At 48.7% G+C, this 22,533-nt stretch overlaps 10 protein-coding genes across 10 annotated transcripts; 4 read left to right on the forward strand and 6 right to left on the reverse strand.

The window, feature by feature from the left end:
- Positions 1 to 382: 382 nt before the first annotated feature.
- Positions 383 to 1,271, reverse strand: AtWU_00532 (fumarylacetoacetate hydrolase family protein; the record flags this gene model as incomplete). The annotated part of the gene is made up of 2 exons (XM_035495648.1): positions 383 to 807; positions 1,217 to 1,271. The coding sequence occupies 2 exons, from the start codon at positions 1,269 to 1,271 to the stop codon at positions 383 to 385; spliced, it is 480 nt and encodes a 159-aa protein (XP_035351541.1).
- Positions 1,272 to 1,596: 325 nt separating this feature from the next.
- On the forward strand, positions 1,597 to 2,553 carry AtWU_00533 (putative metapyrocatechase; the record flags this gene model as incomplete). The annotated part of the gene is made up of 3 exons (XM_035495649.1): positions 1,597 to 1,883; positions 1,943 to 2,012; positions 2,161 to 2,553. 3 exons carry the CDS (start codon positions 1,597 to 1,599, stop codon positions 2,551 to 2,553), a joined length of 750 nt encoding a protein of 249 aa, XP_035351542.1.
- A 1,948-nt stretch (positions 2,554 to 4,501) lies between these two features.
- Positions 4,502 to 5,385, reverse strand: AtWU_00534 (class I SAM-dependent methyltransferase; the record flags this gene model as incomplete). Its single annotated transcript, XM_035495650.1, has 2 exons — positions 4,502 to 5,191; positions 5,254 to 5,385. The coding sequence occupies 2 exons, from the start codon at positions 5,383 to 5,385 to the stop codon at positions 4,502 to 4,504; spliced, it is 822 nt and encodes a 273-aa protein (XP_035351543.1).
- Positions 5,386 to 5,632: 247 nt separating this feature from the next.
- Positions 5,633 to 6,520, reverse strand: AtWU_00535 (uncharacterized protein; the record flags this gene model as incomplete). The annotated part of the gene is made up of 1 exon (XM_035495651.1): positions 5,633 to 6,520. The coding sequence occupies one exon, from the start codon at positions 6,518 to 6,520 to the stop codon at positions 5,633 to 5,635; it is 888 nt and encodes a 295-aa protein (XP_035351544.1).
- A 318-nt stretch (positions 6,521 to 6,838) lies between these two features.
- Positions 6,839 to 8,530, forward strand: AtWU_00536 (putative isochorismatase family hydrolase; the record flags this gene model as incomplete). The annotated part of the gene is made up of 1 exon (XM_035495652.1): positions 6,839 to 8,530. One exon carries the CDS (start codon positions 6,839 to 6,841, stop codon positions 8,528 to 8,530), a length of 1,692 nt encoding a protein of 563 aa, XP_035351545.1.
- A 1,530-nt stretch (positions 8,531 to 10,060) lies between these two features.
- On the reverse strand, positions 10,061 to 11,801 carry AtWU_00537 (MFS general substrate transporter; the record flags this gene model as incomplete). Its single annotated transcript, XM_035495653.1, has 2 exons — positions 10,061 to 11,533; positions 11,595 to 11,801. 2 exons carry the CDS (start codon positions 11,799 to 11,801, stop codon positions 10,061 to 10,063), a joined length of 1,680 nt encoding a protein of 559 aa, XP_035351546.1.
- A 954-nt stretch (positions 11,802 to 12,755) lies between these two features.
- Positions 12,756 to 13,612, forward strand: AtWU_00538 (beta-ketoacyl [acyl carrier protein] synthase domain-containing protein; the record flags this gene model as incomplete). Its single annotated transcript, XM_035495654.1, has 2 exons — positions 12,756 to 13,082; positions 13,133 to 13,612. 2 exons carry the CDS (start codon positions 12,756 to 12,758, stop codon positions 13,610 to 13,612), a joined length of 807 nt encoding a protein of 268 aa, XP_035351547.1.
- A 1,668-nt stretch (positions 13,613 to 15,280) lies between these two features.
- AtWU_00539 (fungal specific transcription factor domain-containing protein) lies at positions 15,281 to 17,155 on the forward strand (the record flags this gene model as incomplete). The annotated part of the gene is made up of 4 exons (XM_035495655.1): positions 15,281 to 15,803; positions 15,854 to 16,280; positions 16,331 to 16,619; positions 16,679 to 17,155. The coding sequence occupies 4 exons, from the start codon at positions 15,281 to 15,283 to the stop codon at positions 17,153 to 17,155; spliced, it is 1,716 nt and encodes a 571-aa protein (XP_035351548.1).
- A 1,072-nt stretch (positions 17,156 to 18,227) lies between these two features.
- AtWU_00540 (putative urea carboxylase) lies at positions 18,228 to 19,118 on the reverse strand (the record flags this gene model as incomplete). The annotated part of the gene is made up of 4 exons (XM_035495656.1): positions 18,228 to 18,386; positions 18,530 to 18,803; positions 18,868 to 18,987; positions 19,048 to 19,118. The coding sequence occupies 4 exons, from the start codon at positions 19,116 to 19,118 to the stop codon at positions 18,228 to 18,230; spliced, it is 624 nt and encodes a 207-aa protein (XP_035351549.1).
- A 1,177-nt stretch (positions 19,119 to 20,295) lies between these two features.
- Positions 20,296 to 21,138, reverse strand: AtWU_00541 (M24 family metallopeptidase; the record flags this gene model as incomplete). The annotated part of the gene is made up of 1 exon (XM_035495657.1): positions 20,296 to 21,138. The coding sequence occupies one exon, from the start codon at positions 21,136 to 21,138 to the stop codon at positions 20,296 to 20,298; it is 843 nt and encodes a 280-aa protein (XP_035351550.1).
- Between the last annotated feature and the right edge of the window lie 1,395 nt (positions 21,139 to 22,533).

A 22,533-nucleotide genomic window follows, 5' to 3' on the forward strand; every position in this document is an offset into this window, starting at 1 on the left:
ATTGAGGCCCCGCGTAAAAAGGAATAGTGCGAGATTTGGACGTCATCCTCTTTACTGCTACCTTGACTCAAGACATGGAGGAGTCCCACCGCTGGTGTCCCGTCGGCGTCTCGGCTTCCCACATATCGACACAGCAGGTAAGTGCCACTATTGAGAGCAGAACGAACACCTGCACGTAGGATGCGACCACAGTAAGATTGCTCGTTAAACGAATATTATTAGTCTGTTGCATGGCACTATTTTGTCAATGGCATGTAAACCTATATGAAGCTAACGAAGGTTATATAGCTGTCGTATACTTCCCCGGACGTTCTATAAGGACTTTGGGTCTATTCCACCCTAGAAACACATACGCAAAGTTGGTAGTACCCACTGTTCCCAGTTACAGATACTTCGCCGTTTTCTTCACCCTCGGCATATCTCCGTGCTGCAAGAACTCCTTCCGGAAAAAGCCTACTCCCGACGGGGTGTCAGTCATGAACACGGTGCCCTTTCTCAGGATCATCCCGCGCGACAGATGCCCAGTGATCTCGCGCACCACCCAAATAATATTAATGCTATTGGTAGTCTGCTTGACCTGGCCATTCATTTCGTCGACCAGGCTCATCTGCTGCGGGCCCTGCACCTCCTGGGAGCTGATGAGAACATGTCTGATGGGAGCGAGCTGGTCCAACGACTTGGCGTAGCAAAATTGATCGCCAGACGCCCCAGGGAGCTGAATGTTGCGCTCCGAGAGATCATTCCCCGGGGTGTATTTGAGCACATCATCTAGAGCGTTCTCTGTGGAGACATTCTTCGGATCCTTGCCTATGATGACACTTAATTCGCCCTCGTAGTCGAGGTGAGATTGGGCATCACGGTGAATGGGAATGTTTCAAAGAGTCAGTGAGGGCGTCCGTGGGTTTGATGAAGACTGGAGGGTATGTCGGGACATTCAACTATAGAGGTCGTTCAATTAGTGGAATGGGTCCGTCTGCGTTGAAAGATGAGGGGCTTACACTGGCCTCCTTTGCGTGCAGATAACCATGGGAGTACTTGGGGCGGGCGATGAAAGGTGATGTTTGTTCATTGAGAGTTTTCAGTGGGCGTGTTTGCAAGGCCAGCACAACATACATCAGTCACGGTATGAATTTTATCTGTTGAAAGCAACTCGTCGAAGGGAGTACCATCAAGCTGCTGCACTGTGTACTGTTGCCGTCGATGTTGATCAGCTCACCGTAATGCATGTGATCGCCAACGGAGAATCGAACTAGCTGTTCGAAAGTGACCATTAGAATTAAATGGAATCTGGTGAAAGGAAAATATATCCAGCACGGAGCTTTACAAGTAGAATGGTCATCCGTAGCCCACACGATTCCTGACGGACTTGTCACGCGTTTTGACACCGGCGGCAAGCGGGTGGGACCTATCGAACGTTGCGGGGACAATCGCTGAATGACGGCACAAGGATAGAGGATAGCGGACGCTCATAAACACCTTAACCGGTCTCACAATAGGCCTTTACAGCACTCAACTGTTTACAACAGCAGACAGCCAAATATATCCCTTCCTACAATTTTAGCAAATCGCGGAGGCGCGCTGCCCAACACCGAGGCGATGGGGAAAGACCTGAAGTCACAGTTCAGCTGGCTGCACAAGCAGAGCATCAACGAAGATACCCGTATCAATCTCAAGAAGCTGCCACATGTCAGATACCAATACCCAAGTCTAGGTGAGATCCATCAGTTCATGCTGGACTTTGAACTTCAAGCTGCGCACCAGACCGACGAACAAAGCGGATACCGCGGATATGACCCCGATCACTACGTGTATGATAGGCAGAAGGGCGACGGTAAGTCTCTGAGGAGGGCCTTCGAAGCAGCTAGTCTAGAAGGCTCCAGTCGGTAAGCAACCAGACGCTTAACAATGACCTATAGACTCCCGTCACGCCAATAGGCCCCAGAGCAGCGGCCTTGCCCAAGGCCGGTCCCATGCAAGAACTAGCGGATGCCCCAGGCGCTGGCTCCTTGGCAGTGATCACCGACCCCGAAGAATTCCCTTCCTGATCTATAATCAGAATCCCATCAATCCTCCTTCGAACTCAGACCAGCTGCAGTTCACAAAATCAAATCTCGCGATCTCGAGATTTACAGTGAATAGATAGCTAACTTTGCACTTCAGCTGGGTCATTTCGGCCGTTCAACGCAGGTTTTCGCGGCCCAATTCCAGAGCTACACCTCAACATTCAACATTGTAACCACCGACTTTGTCTACACTGACCAAGATGGTCAGCGAATTCCCGTCACGGTATTCATGCATCTGTATCTGGAAAAGGAGCCCGCAGACTACGCGTTCTACTCGGCGCCCACCCGAAGATATCACACGTCCACCATTGCTCATTCGAGGTCTATGACTACGACACACAGCATCTTGGCCATTATACATTACCCGAGGAATGCAGCGGGTAGTCCAGGGCCTCAAATCGCCAACGAACCTGGCCCCGCAGGGATCTCTGCATTTCACCAAGTCGCCATCGGCTTACGCTGCGGATCCAAGCACAACGATTACTTGTGACAAACCTCTATATCCAGTCCACATTTCTAAGGCAACCTGCAAAGGCATGCTGGATCATACTGAATTGGACTTGGCTCAACCGAGTATCGGACATTTACTTTCTCTACGGCATTTGCATTTCTTCTATATTTGCCTGGGGTCTCTTTCTACTGCGAATTCTGTGGGCAGATAAAGCTTTGACTATCAGGTAGAACCAGTGTAGACGGTTCCGACAAGGGATATTCCTCTTCTTGAGGACCGGCTGATCTAAGTAATAGCGAATTCCCGGGTATTTCTTTTTATCTCCATCCCTGACACATATGAATAACAGATATCACAGCATCTTTGCCCTGTTCTGCTATCTCATGTTCTGGTGAGATATCGTGGTCATGTAATTGGTGTGTGGAGCTGGCTGACCTCTCTGTAATATGTTCCTGCCCAGTTGCTCCAAGCTATTAGGGTAATCGGATGGCTCGAGATACCTGCCAAAGGCAAAAGATATGAATGCTATTTATTGATATATTCAATCAGTCATATAAAGTATTATTCTAAGTAATTTACACATAGCTAAAAGTAACGACGACATTTAAAATGAAAGCACAACAGCTGAAAATAGCTGGATTTGTGAATAATAAAATAGAATATAAAAGACCGGGCTAGAAGCCTGTTCAAATAATTCATTTATTTAATCCTAATCTACTATGGAATTACAATTAGCCTGAATACCATACAGTATTATGCTAAAGGGGCGGTGCAGAATTTTTGAAAAACACAACCCAAAAACCCGCCCTGATCCATCCAACACTACTGGATACTTGACAACAATAATTCCTGCTTCAAAAATTCGTCATCCTACGTCCCACTTCCTTTCAGGTCAGTACCGGAAACCTCAGATCATTGAATGGTAATGAAATAAGTCATAGAGCAGCTCTGTTTGTATATATATAAAGTACGCAAAGGGGACAACTGAAGACACCGATTAATGAACCATGTAATCCTTTCCGAAACGAAGTAGAAGTTATGGCTTTGTACAATAGAGTAAGGATTTGATCATGATACATACATCTGGAAGAAGGACCTTTTACACAGTTAAATACTAGAAATGTGGTGTTTAGCAGAGAATTCATATCTTGGAGTCTTGTTCTGGGTAATAATGGAGCCCATTATAAACTTACGGAGTCGTCTAACCGAGTGTAAAAGGCAATTATTCTGTAATAAAAATCAGCCGGCTTTCTTCTCTCTTTTTTCTTTTTTTCTCCTACTCACTCCTTTGGCACCGAAAAAGATAAGGCAAAGAGTGTCGGAAATCAAATTTGTCGACTACCGAAAGAAAGGAAGCAATGAGTAGATACTTCATTTTTGACTCACCAGGATAATCGGCTAAATTCATGCCTTTTGTCCACAATCATGCGTGGTTTGCCCTTCTATTATATATTCAACCGCACTATGGAGGTTTCCTCTTTCAGGACGAGCAACGAGAACATGTATCGATACAACCAATCCTACCGTATGATGTCATATTAACAAAAAGCAGATAATATTCAAGAAAAAAAAAAATAAAAAGAGCAGCTTTTTTTGTAATCTATAACTATTATTGCCACAACCTTAACCCGCACAGCTGTAATTCTGGACGTTGTGGATACAATCTTCACGGTTAGACTACTCTTCATCCCACCCAAGCGAGCGTATAGGAGACTTATCAGCGAAGACTGTGGAGAATAAACTTCCGATGCGTCACTCCGCAAGCGACCGACCCATCAAAGCCCACTCTCGATCCTCTTCACTCATTGACAGCTGTCATACACTTATTGGCTTAATTAATGAACTATGTGGATCTTTATGGACTCTGTTGTCCAGCAGTTCAGCGGGCCGTCCTCAGCAACCAAGATATTTCAGCTGGGTGGAGAGACTTGTGAACAAATAGTTTGTGCAGGGAAATGATCTCCGCTCCTCATCGGAACATCACACATCATCGCACCCGACTCAGATAGAAGTTCAACCCCTGGTGGTCTGGCGGCATCCACTGGGTATCTTCGGTCTCCATACCCCAATCTACCAAATCCACCAACGTGGCTTCAACCTTCCACTCTGTCCCTGACTCTGCCGACACATGCGCCCAGAGCTTCTGAAAACTCTCTAGATTATGGTAAAACATCATCCCCCAGGGCCGGATGTATTCTCTCGCGGCACGACGCGACTGCTGATATCCGATAAGGATGGTACCTGGCCGGGACAGCTCAACAATCCGCTTTCCAGCGTCAATTTGCCCCTGCCAGGAAAAGAGATGGAGAAATTGCCCCGCAATCATGATGTCTATCTTTCCGCGGAGCTTTTTCAGCTGCTCCGGTTCATCGGTGAGGAAGTGAGCGGGGATAAACGAGACAGCCTTCATTCGATCGCTATCGTTGAACAGTTCGTAACCTAAATGCCACAACTCGGGACTGAGATCGAGGGCCCACATCTGAGACGGAGAGACGCCATTCGCGGCGAGCAGACGCAAATTCTGGCCTAGCCCTGTGCCGAGATCGATGATGGTTGTGCTTGGTTGGAGGGCGCGATCGATGACAGCAGGGAATTGGGGGAACTTGGCAATGCCGGGGAGTAGGAACATCCACTGGCCTACGCAGGGGTATTCGCCGTATTGCCACGCTTTGTCGCGCTGTGATTGTTAATAGGTGTAGTGTAGTGCTGACTGTCAATGGAATATCTCGGCAGACATACCACAGTGTGAAGATGGGCGTCAAGCTGACCCTCGCTTACACCGCTCCATTGAGAGAAAATGTCCCGCATGGGCTGGCTGAGGCGAGGGCCAATATCTGCTTTGTACCAGACTGATGTGTCGATCTCGGCCATACTGTTTAAATTTGTTTCCGGATTTGTAAGAGCGCTATGGATCCAAATGGTCCTGTAAGGCAAACCGAAGATCGAGATGAGATTGCTCCTTGGAGAGAGAGGCCAAGCCAGCTATCTATACCACGAAGCACATATCACGTGCCATAAGCACAAAGGGAAAGACATAAAAGCCGTTCCAGCATTGTATATCCTGATTCATTGATCTAGCTAGCAGAGTATAAGGACTCATTATGGAGCAGACGCCATCCTAGAGCGACGATCTCTTCTGAGCCACACAGACCACCCTTGGCATAGACAAGTGGAACCCCCTTCGCGATTCTTCAGCGAGCCCAATAATCATGTCATAGATACGAGAGGCCTCCTCCACCTTTCCCGCAGACTTCAGCCGAGCTGCAAATTCCTCTAGCACGAGTATATACTGGTCTCCATTCGCCTTGCAGAGTTCCGGCCGATCGATAAAATGAAACAGATCGGCATTGACGAATCCACCATGCCCATCCATCAACGATTGTGGTAGATCCAGCACCCAATCATTACGTCCGTTAGACTGGGCAAATTGCACGAATGCATCGCACGCTGGGCTGGCCTGGTTGCTTAGCTGTGCAGTGGGGGGCTTGGCCACGATGGTGTCAGGATAGTTCAGGTCGTCCCACTGGATGTATCCACCTGGCTTCAGGAGCTGAAAAACTTTATCGATGATGGGGAGAGGGTTGCTCTCCTGCACGACCAGGACGAGAAGGCGTAGGTGGACGACGTCGTACTTTCCGCGCAGGTCCTCAGGGACTTCGTCAAAGATGTTCCATTGGCGAAGACTGATGGAGGGCGCCACCCATTCTGGTACAGGGGCATTCTTCAGGTCCACGTCCAGACCGTCGAGCTGCAGAGTGTATGGCGTCATGGCTGGGTCCCGCATAAGGTCGCAAAGCCAGATTGCGGTGCCTGTGGCTAGATCGGCGATTCTGACAGTCTCACCGGCAGGGCCAAGGTCGATGGAGGGGTGGAGGTTGAATTGGAGTGATTCTTTCCATAGGTAGAATTGGAAATTGAGGCGTGAAGCTGCTGTGTAATTTCGATCCAGCATGTAATCGAGCTCGTTGCCCATGTTGAAGCCGGAGTTGTTAGTTTCAGGTTCCATTGTCAGCGGAGTGTAACTGGTCAGGCCGAGTGCAAAATGGGCTCAAGCGGTGGACCTGAGACTGCATGGGATCATCCGATTTATACCTTTCGTTTACAGGTCACTGGGAATCCACTCGAATACGTAGCAAACTCAACTGCTTCAGCTCATGTCACCGGCAGATAGGTATGTGTTGGCATCGATCCACCCAGCTGAAGATCTGTGGCGTAGCTGAGGACGCATTCCCTAAAGATACACAGGTTTTTTGTCTATAAATACTCGTATCGCAAGGGTTCAATAGGCCTCTGTCATCAACAACCATTCTCTTCATTCCTCAACATGACTATCCAAACTGTTCGACTTGGCCTTGCCGTTGGCCATGGCACCGGCCGTGAATTGGCCGCCGTCTTTGAACGGGTCATTCAGACACTCGCCAAACAATATTCGGTCAATTTTGAATTTGTTCGCTCTTCTTCTACCTACCACTCCTATCACACTCTCACTGTCTCCGGCGAGGACAAAAACTTGATCACGCACATTGCAGATGAAACCACCAAGGATGCAATTGACTACCAGCATTTCTGTGAGAATGCTGCTGCCGCTGGCATTGCGGCAATCTTCCGCACCGCCATCCACGCCCAATCTCTCTACCTGGTTCGGCAACACCTCCAAGCGGCCAAGGTGGAGCACTTTAGTCTCGGAGAGGGCAACGCCCTTCTCATGGTTCGCGATGAAGCACAGGGCTTCTACGCTGGCGACAACGCATACAGCGCCGATCAGCTGAGCATCACACGAACCACCAGCTTCAGTAAGCCCGTTTTCGACCGCATCATCCGCTTTGCACTCGACAGGGCGGCCGAAAACTGGGGTCCGGACAACGTCCCCAAGAAGGTGACCATGGCATACAAGTTCCACCTCTTTGACGGCGTGTTCCAAGCCTGGGAACCCCAATGGAAAGACCAGTTTGGCATCGACTTCAATTTTGTGCAGCCTGACACGCTCAATCGCAGCTTAATGGCAAATGGAGTCCAGGGCCGTTGCATCATCATTGCAGGAAACGAATACGCAGATGTCATCCAGCCCGTCTTCCTCAACTGGTTCGGTCAATCGACTCCCGAGACCATGTACGCCGAGAACGTCTACCTGCGCCCAGACGTGAACGGCCTCAGCGAGTACCAAACTGTCCATGGGTCCGCCGATGCCATCGCTGATAAGGGCCTCGTCAACCCATTTGCTACCATTCGTGCCGCAGCCGCGATCCTGGAGCGACACGCTGGGGGCAAAGGTATCCAGAAGTTGACAGAGCAAGCTATTCAAAACCTCCTCCAGCGCAAACTCACTACCCCCGACCAAGGCGGTTCATTGAAAACAGAGGAAACAGTTGATTATTTCCTCCAAGCCATCGCAAATCCCACACAATCTATCGCATCTACCGCCACCGCCTCCGGTGACCTGCAAGCCTTCCTTGGTCTGAAATCTGCCCTGGTAGTCATTGATTTCCAGAACGATTTCATATCCGGAAACCCCAGCCCTGCTATGGCAGGCGTCGTCAATAACGTCCCTCGCGCGATCGACTTCGCCCGCGCAAACAACCGCCCCGTCATTTTCGTTCGATTCCTCGGAAACACCACCTACCAAAGCGCCAGCTGGCAGCACCGGGACGCCGTTCTCCAGAAACCCGAAAAATGCGTCGAGGGGACGTGGGGTGCGGAGGTTGGTCCTGGGGTGACGGTTCAGCCTGGCGAACGCATCTTTGATAAGAAGGCATTGCTGGATCCGTTCTTAGTTCCGGAGTTCACGACATATTTGGAAGAACAGGGTTTTGAGCATCTTGTTCTCGCGGGCTTGTTCTCAGATGTTTGTATTGACTCAACTGCGAGAACCGCGTTCCAGAAGGGGTTGAGGGTTACGGTTCTGGAGGATTGCACGACTTCTCTTCATTCAAAGCAGGCCGATCATTTGCAGTTTATGAGCAAGCTCTACGGAGCCAGAGTGTCGAAGCTGACGGAGCTAGTTCGGATGGCTGTGTGATGATATTTTGTTTCCTTTACTTCGTGTGAAAGGAACATGTCTCATACACTTAGATAACCATCGTTTACATTGTCTTGAATTATCAATATATAACGAAGGAAGTAGTTTCGATTCAAGGAAGTGCATACCTAATTGACTAACATAGAGGCCCGGGGTCGCACGTAAAGAGGCTAGAGTAGCAAAGCGCGAGGTCAGGCCAGGTCAGGTTAATTGAAATTCTCATACCTGCTGCTAGGTTAACAGTCAGATTAAGAATGGCTTTTATTGGGAATAAAAAAACATGATGATGAAGCTACTATATATACCTCCCCAAATCCTACCTGTACCCTTGCTCTATATTTAATGAATTCGTATATAGTTATAACCTTTTGAGGGTCTATCTAACACTTGCTAAGTATCTGTTATACAAGATTTTATAGAAACAGTAAGGATATCAATTAAAGATATCATGTAAGGTTATCAAGAAGCCGGTGGAGTGTTCTATATATGTCATCATAGAAATTCTAGTAGTAATTAATAATAAGCCTGATACTACACAGTATTGTACTAAAAATCTAAAGAATCCGAAGATATGAATTAATAAGTTTTATAATGATTATAAAGTATATATTGACTACTAGTAAATCTAATTTAACATAAGGAAAGTCATTCAATATTCACACCTGCATATCTCAAAGGGATGAATTTATTGTAATCATCATTAATGCTTTAACATATCCATGCTTATCCAACAAATCTAGAACTCTAGAATCGCCGACCGTCTTCCAGGGTCCTCCACTGGCACAGGTCCAGGTGGGTACATAATAAGGGACCTCATCCCCTCCCGGTTGAAGCTCTTACCGCTGGTCCCTGGGAGCCGGCAAGGTCACGGCTCAAAGGATTGCACATCTGAATCCTCCCTTCATATACAGACGCAAACAGCGCCAGCACCAGCGCTAGACCTAGGGGTTACAGTGCACCTAGACGACGTGGCGGAAGCGCACGTACGCGCCTGAACGCTTTTATCCCGGGGAACAGACTGTACATTCTGGGCTCGGGCGGGGAACTGGGGACGCAGTTGACTGAGTGTTCTGGGTTATGGCGCGGTTGTTCCCCGAGGCCGTTGAGAGGCGAGTATTGCTGGGGAAGGGGAGTCTGCCGTCGTCAGTGTTTAGGGTTGGTGCGCAGCAGTCGGCGAGTGTTCTGGGAATGGAGTTTACACGATTAGAGAAGCAGTTGAGGGATGTGGTTGCTTATTTCCTTTTGTGTTCGGGGTGGAGGGGTGGGGATTGCCCTACGGGGATAGGTAGGTAGGGTAAAAGGGGGTTCCTAAGGTTGTGGATAGCTTGTGCGTTGTTGGTGTGTTATAGTATACTAGTTATACGGCTGCAGATATATAGAGGTAGAGTTTCTGTTTTATTGGAGATTATGTACAGGGCTCTTTTTGAACTGTCTACCCTAGTTAAGATACATCCCAGTGCAGGGCAGAGCCCTACCCACTCAGTCAAAACCAGAACCAAGACTAGACCAGTTCAAGACCACTTCCCAGTCCTACGAAGCCTCCGGCACCTTCCACCCCTGTCTCCCAACATCCTCCTTCTCCAACGAATTCTGCCTCGTAAGCAACGAAAGTGCCGCCGCCAATCCCGCAATCGTCGCCAAAACCACCCAGATAGTATGGAACGCATCCTCATACGCATCTGTCACAACCCGTATCACCCCTGCATCCACATCGTGAATTTCCCTCATCCGCGGAATGAACCCCACCGCCTGGCTTGCATCGCGCAGCACGGAAATGGACTCGGGCAACTCGGTTCCGGTCCCGGTCAGTGGCGACATTCCGCGCTCGAATATGGAATTGAACACCGTCGAGCAGATCGCCAGGCCGAGCAGGGATCCCACGAACCGCGCTGTCACCAGCATCCCCGCTGCGAGACCTTCGTCGTTGACCTTTCGCACGCTCGCGAGGACAGTGATCATTGTCGCTACGAGAGTCATGCCAAGTCCGGCGCCTAGGATTGATTGGAAAGCGTAGGCTTGTGCGCGGGTGGAATCTGCGTCGATCACGTAGTTTAGGCCTAGGAAGATAGCGGTGATAATCCAGCCTGTCCAGAGGGCGATGCGGTACTTGCGTCTCCAGTCGATCAACAGGGAGACTATGATGCTCATTGCCACAACGAGGCAGCAGAGCGGGAGAATGGATTTGGCCGCTTGGATCGGTGTTTCCAGGTAGACGGCTTCGAAGAAGAGCGGCAGGTAGAGAAGAACCGGGTTTAGGAGGGCGCCGTAGAACGCACCGGATAGGGTTCCCGTGATGATAGAGATGTTGTCGAAGATCTGGTATGGAATCATGGGCGCTACGGCTCGCTTCTCGACGTACCCGAAAGGAATAATCAGCAGGAGGCCGATGAGCAGCAGGACGAGCGTCTGCCATGAGCCCCAGGGGTAGAGGGTATCCGCCCAGCTGAGCGGTAGGGCAATAATTGTGCTGATGACGACGAACAGCGCAAAGCCGAGCCAGTCGAGTCTGCGGATCTTCTCATTGACGCTCCCTTCTAACGGAGTGAGATGGAGGAAGAAGAAGGCCGGAACGCCCGTAGCGCCCGCGGTAATGAGATTAATCCAGCCCAGCCAGGGCCATCCAACCGCCTGCGCGAACTGGCCGCCGATGAAAGGGCCCGTCACGGCGCCCACGGCATTTGCCATGGACATGACGCCCAGCCACCACGGACGCTCCTTCATGGTCGTGATGTCACAGAGAATGATACTTTGCAAGACGTCTAGCCCGCCCGACCCCAGACCCTCGATCAGCCGGCCGACGATGATAATGTCCATGTTTGTTGCGGTGGCGAAGACGATCGACCCGACCCCGAAGAGAATGATGGAAGCGTAGAGGACGTATTTGCGGCCCACCACATCCGAGATATTGGAGCAGACGGGCTGAGTGACGGCTACGCCGAGAATGAAGGCGATGTTGGCCCAGAAGGACTGGAAGTTGGTCCCGTGAAGCTGGTCAGCTATGACCTGCGAGATAAATTGGTTAGCTGGACAGAAGCGCCGTGGCCATGTGAAGCAAAGGTCTTACCGGCAAAGCCAAAGAAAGGGCCGTCACATCCCAGGACACGATCAGGGCAATCAACGCCAGCATCACGATCGACAGGTAGAAAGAGTAGTGCTTTTTTTGCGACGCCGGCGTTGGTGACTGGGACCCGGACGCGGCCTCGTCTTGCCGGGTCACTCTGATCTCCGGATCCTGGTCGTGGCCCCGGCTCTGGCTCGTGGTTTTTTCCATGCTCCCTTCGTCCTTGTCTAGTTGACGTTGGTAGATGTGAGTCGAGGCTGAGATGGAATCAGAGCTGACGGGGGAAGGCGGATACAGCAGTTAAACACACGCCGGGCCACGTCCTCGCCTCTCAACTCCTACTCCTACTCTTACTCCGAGCAGGCACCTGAGCCAGGCAGACGTCGGACTTCTCATTGTCCTCCTCTGTTCTGTTCTTGGTCCTTGGGCTCCAGGACGGGCAGCTGAGAGGATGAATGTGGGTGTGCTTAGCGTTGCATTGACGACTGACTGACGGGCTTACTACGCGAATACTCCCATACGAGACGATACCTAGTATTGTGTAATAAACTATCCCGGGAAAGCGGTAATGATGGGTGTATCATTGGAACCGTCGGTCTTATACTAGGCCTTTTTACTCTTACCCTGGACAAAAGATCATACTAACGGACCAAGCTGATGGTGCCCAAAATTATTTTGATTGCAGCTTGCGCATAATCATACGGATGTCGTCAGAAAATTGTGATTTTCCTCTTAATAGGCGACCTTGAATTACAGAGTAAATGAACAAAGAGCATAACAGAGCAAGCAGGCATAGTAACCTGGTGGATTGTATAATATCCTCCTATGCGTACAGAAAGCCCAGGCCTCGAAAGCTGAGTGAAGTATGATCTTGCAACTATAGAAACTGCTCCGAGACAGCTGGAGCCATCTTTGCTTGCTCTATAGACACCACATGACACTCTCTGCAGTATTACAATGTCAAAAATGGACGAATTATGATCAAGAGAGATCAATAGGGCAGACGGCAATACTCCCATTTCAAGTTCGTTGGAAACAACTATACCATCATGAGGGGCCACTCCAACGGTACCAATGGGTCCACAAATCACCTCGGCCGAACAAATGGAAACACTTCCACGAACAGGGACAACGGCCTCAACTGTCTCAATGCCAATGGTCATAATGACTCGACATCAACGACCAACGGGACAGGCAACACCACAAGCCCCCGACCTCACGCTCAACCTTAGCCCCGACCTTCCAGCCTGTTGCCACGGCATCGCATGTCGACTGCCCGGAGGCATCCACTCCCCCTCGGAGCTGTGGTCCTTCCTCCACGCTGGCCGCGACGCTCGCGGCCCCGTGCCCGCCTCGCGTTACAACATCTCCGCGTTCCATTCACCGCACAAAAAGCCTGGCACCGCCATTGCTCAGCAGTGGTACTTTCTCGATTCGACCAACGACCTTGCCGCGCTGTACACCTCGTTCTTCTCCATGCCGCGCCGCGAGGTAGAGACCTTGACCCCAAGCAGCGCTTGCATCTCAAGTTCGCGCCCGAGGCCATCGATGACGCCGGCGAGACGCGGTGGAAGGGTACCAATGTTGGCGTGTACATCGGCTTCTACGGCCAGGACTTGTACGATCTCTTGGTGCGGGACACGCAGGCCCGTGGTATCTACCAAGTCCTAGGCCAGAACGACTTCATGGTCTCGAATCGCCTCTTCCACGAGCTCGACCTACACGGCCCCAGTGTGGCGCTACGAACTGCTTGTTCCGCTTCCCTCATCGGTGTCAATGAGGCATGCATGTCCATTGCGCGCGGCGACTGCACAGCCGCCATCGTTGGCGGCACCAACATCATCATGGCCCCAGCTTTTACCGCCGCCAACTCGGAGCAAGGCGTTCTCAGTCTCGATGGCTCATGCAACACCTTTTCAGCCAACGCAAATAGCTACGGGTGCGGTGAGGATATTTTCGCAATCTACCTTAAGCCCCTGGCGGACGCGGTCAGGGCGGCAACCCTGTCCGCGCAGTTGTGACCTGCTCGGCAGACAACCACAACGGTCACGCACGAACAGTTTCACTCCCCAGCTCTCAGACACAAGAAGTGCTACTCAAACAAGCATACCTAAATGCTGGTATTGCGGGAATGACCCGAACAGGCTTCTACCAGTGCCATGGCACGTGGGCAAGAACTGGGGGATTCATTGAAGTGGCGGCCCTGTCTCCATCCCTCAGCAAATTAGGCGTGCACATTGGCTCGGTCAAGGTGAATCTCAGCCACGCAGAGGGTGCCGTGGGCCTTGTCAGCGTTCTTAAGGCTGTTCCCTCCTTAGAAAATGCATTATCTCCCTAACACCTCACATTCCTCTCGTGCAGCGCTGGGACAACCGACAGACACAAGCTCTTCGTGAATGAGATCCAAAGCATGGGCTGTGAGGTGCAAATCATACCGTTAATGTCACTAATGTGGCAGACGTGGCGCGGGCAGTTGCAAAATCCCCCTCACCCCGAATACGGGGTATTCCAAATGGCCATGGTGCTTCATGACCAAGGCTGGCAGAAGATATCCATCGACGTGTGGAACGAAACAACGGCGCCCAAGATTAAAGGAACATGGAACCTTCATAACGTGACGCAGTTTAAAAAAACCCTAATAATGAAATAGAAACCCTAAAACCCGAATAAAGAAAACTGAATCTCAGAGAAGGGTGCGGCTCCCGAATGTCCCGCTCTGTTGTGGGATACTAGCCATTGCACTGCAGTATCCAGAAGGTCGGAGACTGCGGACACGCCGTCCAATGTTCCCGGATGATGGTGATGTTTTCAACTTAACTGTTTATCCTAGTATCTGTGAATGGCAATGTGTTTTGTTTCTTCAGCATAGCACTACTTACTTTGGTTCCATTTTTTGAGCGATGAAATAGCCTCTATAAGCTCATCTACCTAACTCGTCTTGCTGGAATCTTTGGAGGAATGCCGAAGTTGCAGGGGTGTTGGTACTAGGTATTGTAAATAACACCTTGACAATGCCGGTACAGGTCCGATACGCCTGTCTATTTGGGTCCGAGATGTAGTCCGATACATAGCTTGGTACCGGTCTTGTATCGGAATAAGAGTCAGCTGATAAACCTCTGATAGTGAGACCGCACTCTCACCTGCAGCTGGCAAGTGTTACGTCTTGACACAATTTCTCTAAGAAACCAGACGAAATGACTTGATTCGAAATACTGAGGCCGCATAATACCGATTCTTATACAGTGGACCTGGAAAGCGAACGAAGGAGCACTGAGTCGATTCCAGACAGGTCATTGAGTATGTCAGCACCCACAACCAGGCGCAATCGAGCCCTCGCCTCATGTGAACCTTGCCGAGAGAGGAAAACTCGATGCGATCACGGCAAACCAGTCTGTGCCTCCTGCCGGCGTCGTGGCTTCGACTCTCGGTGCTACTACCATCCTGCCCCTCTGACTAAACATCGAAATGCCAGCGCACAAAGACTGGCCGCGCCTACGCCAACCCAACCAACCACAGCTGCGCCATTATGGAGCAGGTCCAGTGCAAAATATCCCAGATGCTCTGCGGCTGGACCGCCCAAATTCCACACATGGCCTTTTATGTCGACCGTCTCTGACAGTGGGACCCTGCCAGACATTCCCTTGGCGGGCTCGCACGACAGCAAGGCCCATGAGGCCCACCTAGCCACCATGAAGGAGATTGTGTCTCAGTTGAGATACCTTCCTGTTATTGAAAGGTGTATCCATCAGTACTACTCTGCTAAACACAACTCACTTGTACCGAAACCAGTCGTTCTGCAGCTTCTCAAAGCGCTTCGTACAGATCTAGTATCGTCGGGCTATATCTTTGGAGAAACGGGAGGTCGAGTTGAGTTGGGCGATATTTCGCGGTTATCAGAATCTGTACTGCTCTCTTCCTCTACAGAGGTTACCATCACCGCATCCTTGGACCTGCATGGTTTCTTAGCCTTGTTCTGTGGCCCGAATCTTCGAGTCGAGACTCTCGGTCTTTTGTATACTATGGCTGCCCGTGCGTCGGCTTTTTTCGTTGACCGCGACGAGGGTAAGGATGCCGCATTTGTCCCAGACATGGTTTGGTATAGCACGGTGATCTTACGACTAGCTCGGGATCTTGCACCCCAGTCAAACGATGTCATTATATGGTTGGCGAATGAAAATGGACATCTCAGGTCATTCCTTGAAGGAGATACGAGTAAGTCACCCTATACATATCGAAAATGGGTGGATACTGATTTATTCCAGGCCTCGGTGTGTGGCGTCTAGTGGGCGATCTCTCGACCGATTTATTGGCTCTGGGCTTGAATAGGGAAGCGACATATTCCCCTGAGAGAATCCCGTTTTTTCTTGCAGAGTGCCGGAGGAGGTGCTTTGTAACTGAATATTACTTGGAGAAGATGTTTGGCTTGTTATTCAATTTACCTCCTCGTATTACCTCTCAATATGTGGACGTCAAGCTCCCTCTTGATTTGTCAGATGACGAACTTTTTGCCCAAACTCCCAACGAGCTAGAGAATGCAAAAAGTCGACTCACAGAAGATGGCTGGAATACAGATGGAAACCTTAGAGCAGCAACATGGGCTCGATTGCGCTACATCCTGAGTCAGTTTCGGGAAGGAATTGTGGAATATCGATTTCAAGCATCACAGACAGCTAACCCTGCCCAGCTCAGGTGTGTACAATCGTTCGGACAGAGGTTGAATAGTACTAATGTTGTTGTAGAGAATTGTCTTCTCGATGTTGTCAGACGTGGGATAACCTGCTTCCCCACCTAAGGTATACTAAGGACTGTTGGGAATCCGACATGCCCCTGAGCACTTGTTATATGCACGCGAAGGTTCATCTAGCCTATCTCCAAATCCATTTCCAGATATACCACCTTCTTGGGGAGAATAGCTCAACTCCGCTTCCCGAGCTGCTGGACGTGTCTGCAAACATTCTGGAGACAGTGGTTCTGGTGGGAAATACCCGCAGAAAGGGCGCCTTTACCTCGCATGATCTACCTGAAATCGTACGTGCTGCTCCGCCCCTTTACCGATCATCTTCTTTGTCATAGCTGACAGGGTAAAGCTTCTGACCTGCGGCTTGCCGTCTGCGGCAGTCCTCCTAGCTACACTAGAGAACAATACGCAAGATTCTTCAAGTAATCTTCCGCCTGGCATGAGGACATCAGCCGTGATTCGCAATGTTTCCGTCCTTACGTCGCAACTCGAAAGGGTGGCTAGTTCGCGGGAAAGAAATCGAGCCTTTTGCTTGCAGGCGGCAAAGGCCATCACGGAGAGATTGGACAAGATTCTGGACAAGCTTGCGACGTCAAAGTTTCAAGCTCGGACAATTTCTGATGTTGCGACAAGAGTTGATGTAATGGACTCAATGCCGACCCCGACCACTGATCTTGACGCTTCTCTAACTAGTGAAGAGAGTTCCGGAGATGGGGATAGAGAGATTGGTGCTTTCAATCTGGATGACTACGAGAACCTCGATCTAATGTCTTGGGTAATCGATTTTGACCTTGGAAACACGGCCAGCGACTGGATAATAATGTAAAACTCCATATCATTGCCGAGTTCTACGACGCCCAGGTATTCATACCCGTCGTTCGGAATTCTTATAGTCTTATTATTCGTTTGATAGTCCGGCTTTGGCAGCCCAAAAACATTACTGGACATAAATGATTGAAGTATGTTTTCTGCCAGATATATTAAGCCAGGTGTCGTTTGGAAAGATAATATATCAGAAAAAGTGTAAGCCCCCTATTTCAGTGGTTATAAAAAGTAATGTAGCAAGTTTGATTCCTCCTGTTAATATCTAGGATTTCATAATTAATATTTCTACTTTTAACTAGAGGGTTTTTGTTATGGGATAGATTCCTATACTATGAGGGACTTGGCTAGCCGGTCTTATTATTACCAGCTAACTAATTATTACTTATATATAAAATCCTGAAACTCCTGAGACTCTATTTATAGATTAATCATTTTTTTTATTTGATAAAATAATATTTTCTTAGAACCAAGAAGTGATCTTTAATATTAAAAATAACCTATCAATTTATTTATAATATAAAGTCTACCCATGTGAATAATAGAATAGAATAAAATAAAATAAATAAAAAAAATAAGAAATACATAATATAATTTTAATTTTTTACTGATCTGATGAGCTAGTATATTATTATACTACTAAAGAGACTTATTTTATAAAATAGAAAAAAAATAGAAGATAAATAAAAAGAATAAAAAGAATAATATAAGAAAGGGAAAAAAGAAGTACAATATTAATAATTTATATTTACTACAAAAAGAAACACGGAACCTTGTAATAATCAAAATAATATATAAATCAATATAATCTAATAATATATTATTAATATTTATAAAAGCTTATATATAATAGCCACACATGTCTTCTGTGTTAAACAATATTGTTAGGGGTCGTCCCTTGGTTCCAAGAGTATGTCGCCTGTTGGACAAGAAGGAATAGCTGGTATTTAAATAAAGGCCTCAAGATATTCAAGATTTTATATATATTAGTTAGTCAATAGGCAGTTATAAGACTAGATAATTAAGTCTTTTAGTAAAAGCTTATTTTATAATATGGGACACTCTTCGATAACCTTCTAGTGACGTCTCTGAATCGAACACTCACGCTCTCCGACATGAATGGCTTCACCTTCGCTATTGCCAAAGATTTGGACCTCGACGTGATGACTGACAGGATAATAGCGTTCGAGGAACACGCCGGAGTTTTTAAACAGAATATCGCCCCTCGATTTAACCTGAACCTAACACCTGCGCAGTTCCTCAAGACTGTGGCAAATCATCAAACCCATACCACCGCCACCGGCTGTTGACTTTAACATAATCTATTTACAAGATTCATTGAAGCCAGTACACAAACAGCATCACACAACTTCCTTACAGGATATCCAAGGGCCCCTGCAACCACCGCAACTTCTTCCTCAGAGGTGAGCAGCTCTTCCGAGCCGGGCACAGTGGGCACCTTAGCTCTAATTGCCATCTCACGCGCACAATGTTTCAGACCAAACCCTTCAATCACATCAGGGCTGGGACCGACAAACATCATGCCGCGGTTCAAGACCTTTTGAGCGAACTCGACATTCTCAGACAAGAACCCGTATCCAGGGATAATGGCATCGACATTATTCGCCTGGGCAATCTCAATGATCGCATCACTGGACTTCTGTCAATCTATTATGTTCCTTTTTTAGAAGGAAAACTTTGAGGTAATAACTATACCCATCAGCATAGGCGGTCGAGTCATCTCCGGGCAGAAGAGCTGCGATATCTGCGGCCAGAACATGCTGCGAAGTCGCATCTGCGACCGTGTAAATGGCAATAGTACAGATCCCCAGGCGTCTACAAAGATGAGTCGCAAGCTAACATTGGAGGAATACTGATAAGGTTCGAGATATTTACTTCGCAGTCTTCGCGATCCGTACTGCGATTTCACCGCGATTCGCGATAAGCAGAACCTTGAGGGTCTCCATTATTGTTAACCGAGGACAGCAGAAACAAGTCACAGGGAGAGCGGAACCCAAGAGATAATCTAGACGTATATTTGTTGCTTATTTCAACCCGCCATCAGGAGTTTCGGGACACTATATTCACAACCTTCACTGAGTCCGGCTGATGTCGGAAACAAACGGCTACGTCGGATCCGCCACTGCTTTCCAACAGCTAAGGCTCCAACTGTCACCCTTTCACGAGAGAGGAAGACATGCCAGATGTCAAATGTAAGTTAAACCATATCTCCGGGGGAAGTCGGCCCATCCGATCTGAGATGGACCATCCATATCGCTGGTAAACACACCAGCGGGTTTGGTGGTTGAGCTTGGTCGCTGTGTATCCGACAAAATCCGGCAATCTCCAGCGATATTTGACTGTGCCCTCGTCTCACGCTGGAAACGCTATCACGCCAGGCCTCAAGCACTGATGAACGGCGCTCTAGGTCAGTCCGTCCAGATTATTACCGAAGTATCCCCAGTGATTCATTGCAAAATACTCCAGGGCTGGTTCTTGATCTCGCGTTCAATCCTTATAGCCTTTTTTTCATTTCTATCCTAATTGGTGGTATAGTGCCTGGGCAAACAGTGAAGTGCGCCGACATGTCACAGAGCAGATTGAAACTTCATCAGTCATCGCAGTTGATGGCACGACAGAAGAACTGCCTATAGGAAGCCACCCCATTTCGCTCTGTTGCCACTCAGATGTTCCTGCCTGTGTTGAGGTGGTAAAGGAGGCACGGGCAGTGGTGAATGGGTTCAACAAGAAATACTTCTCCTAGATCTATGGCCTGAAAGTCTGACTGGTGGCATTTATTATGGATTTGGTACGAAATCAAATCCTGTACGATCAATCCAGACCACGTCAAACGCCATTCTATATTCCACTTCATTATCTTCACTATCACTCATTGCTTAAGAACTGTGTTTTGCCGCATAACCTCAGACGGCCTAGCTGATGTGGGGGATGAAATTTGGGAAAAGAAGTACGGGCTCCCATTGGTCGTTAGCATCATCTATTTAACAAGGTCTGCTTACAATCATACGGTTGTATTAAGCTTGAAAAATGCAGTAATTGTATTCTATTGAGAGGGGGCCAAGTAAATACATTAACGCATTGATGATCTTAAAATCTCAACAGTGTCAATCAACCCGCCTCGGGTTAGACCTCAGGCACACTGCCGTAGAAGGTGGTATCTTCACCCTCGCGCAAATCCAGAATCTCACAACCATCCTTGGTTATAGCAACCACATGCTCCCAGTAGCAAGCAATAGACTTGTCAGCAGTAGCGGCAGTCTTAGTCACGTTGTCCAGACGAATACCATCGCCCTTGCCCGCACACAAGAAAGGCTCAATGGTAATAACCATGCCCTCGGTAAGTACACGGCCCTCATTTCGTGGGTCGTGATAGAAAGGAATGTGCCAGCCATCGGCGTGAACCCGACCGATCGAGTGCCCAGTTCCACTGTCAACCTTCAACATGGAGAAGCCAAAGGACTCAACGTATTTCTGCACTGTCACTGCAATATCTTGCACCTTGGCGCCCGGCTTGACGAGCTTGATGCCCAGACACATGGCTTGGTATGCGACAGCGACAAGAAGACGAGACTGGGCGGATGTGTCGTCTCCGATGATCCACTGACGGGAGGTGTCACCGCACCATCCGTCCTTCTTGATGGAGACGTCAATGCCGAAGACGTCACCCCTGTTCAGGGGCTCGTCAGAGGCTTCTCCGTTGAAAGCAATATCATTGTGTGAGAAGGAGACACTGGCGAAGCTGCTGGAGTCGTAGCCAGTCAAGTCCTCGCGGTCAACCTCGGCTTCGTACTTGTTCACGATGAGCTCGTGCAGCTTCTCGTTCAGCTGGGTTTTGGTCACGCCTGGCTGAACGTGCGGGGAGATGTCCTCCAGAATTCGGGCACAGATCCATCCTGCCTTGCGGAGTTTGGCGACCTCCTCAGGGGTCTTCAATGGAATCTTGTTATAGTCCACGACGAGAGCCATTTTGAGTGTGGTTTTTCGGCGTGGCGGGGAATAGAGGGATTGTATTCTGTTATGCGACGGATTATCAGTGAATGAATATGATAAGGCTCTAAATACCTTTCTCAGATGAGGATGATGTGCGACTGTTTGTAGACCTCCACAGTCGGAGTTCGTCGGTGATGATCCTGGACCGATGCTATCCGAATGTTTCCTCTAGCTTTATCTCGTCATCGATTAATTGAGTCATTGATTTACGCATTTCTCGAATAAAGCATAGCAAACGATACTCTTGCCGAGCGCCTACGGAAAGTATGGCCGTCAGGCTGCGAGATTCGCTATGTACAAGATCCTATGTAAGTTATGTTGTAATCAGTGCTATCTTAAATTAGATCTTACAACAGCTCTGGAAATAGCCCTTACGATAACCTTCCCGGCATGATGATCTCATCATAGTTGAGGCTACGGTAATAACACGCACACGTCTCCTAATAGTTGCATCCTGTCTATTCTTGAATGGAAGCTTGGCCTTCTTGTAGAAGTGATTAGAAGTTCTGTTTCTACGGAGGCTTTTTCTGAGAAAATATATGCTAGATGTGTATTTTTTGGGGAGGTGTGTCTCTAGTTATTGCTCACACTGTATTGGGTCCCCTTAGTACGAGGTACGCCTGCCAGTCGCGAGCTGCACGTCTCGGCAACTCTAATAGGTCATCGTATTATGCGAAACGTTTTTCCCCTCGACATCTGTGAATCGGGCATATCGGAAGGTTTGCGATAGACGTACATTAGCAAGATGTTAATGTGGCTACCGACCTCTATGATTGAACTAATCGAACCTGATTTGGTTTCAGCACCCAATTGGTGCATTGAGATGCAGATGTTCCGAGCATCCGATTATATCCGATATTTAGGAGCTGTAAGTACTTCGAGCGATTGGCTCACACACAAAACTGAAGTGCTGTCTCTGGCAATCAGCAGAGGCTGTTTCCCCTGGGAATAACCCCCTAACAACGGCCTCTCAATGGGCAGACAATAGCAAATGCCTTTGGTACGCCGGGGGCGCGACTGATAATGTTCACCATCTATACTATCTGGGAACGGGTGAGGTTGACAATAGACTAAACATCCGATCATTGCCGACCGAATCCGAAACCCGCTTCTACGAATGAAACCAAGCAGCCTTCCTTGTCATGAACTATTTTCAATTACCACCACTTGGATTGAAGAAAGTTCCACCACCTGCACACACACAGATCCTTACTGGAACCCTCCTTTCAAACATGCTGATGTGGTTCCCGATTAGCCTTTTTATAAGTGCTGGTGACACGTGCTGTCGCAGGCTGTGGCCCTGAATAAAGAGAAATACCAAAAGTGTGGCGTAATTGAGTGATGACATGGAAGTTAAACATTTGCGGCAAC

The sequence above is a fragment of the Aspergillus tubingensis genome, assembly GCF_013340325.1.
Source record: "Aspergillus tubingensis WU-2223L DNA, scaffold_1, whole genome shotgun sequence".
NCBI classification, from domain to species: domain Eukaryota; kingdom Fungi; phylum Ascomycota; class Eurotiomycetes; order Eurotiales; family Aspergillaceae; genus Aspergillus; species Aspergillus tubingensis.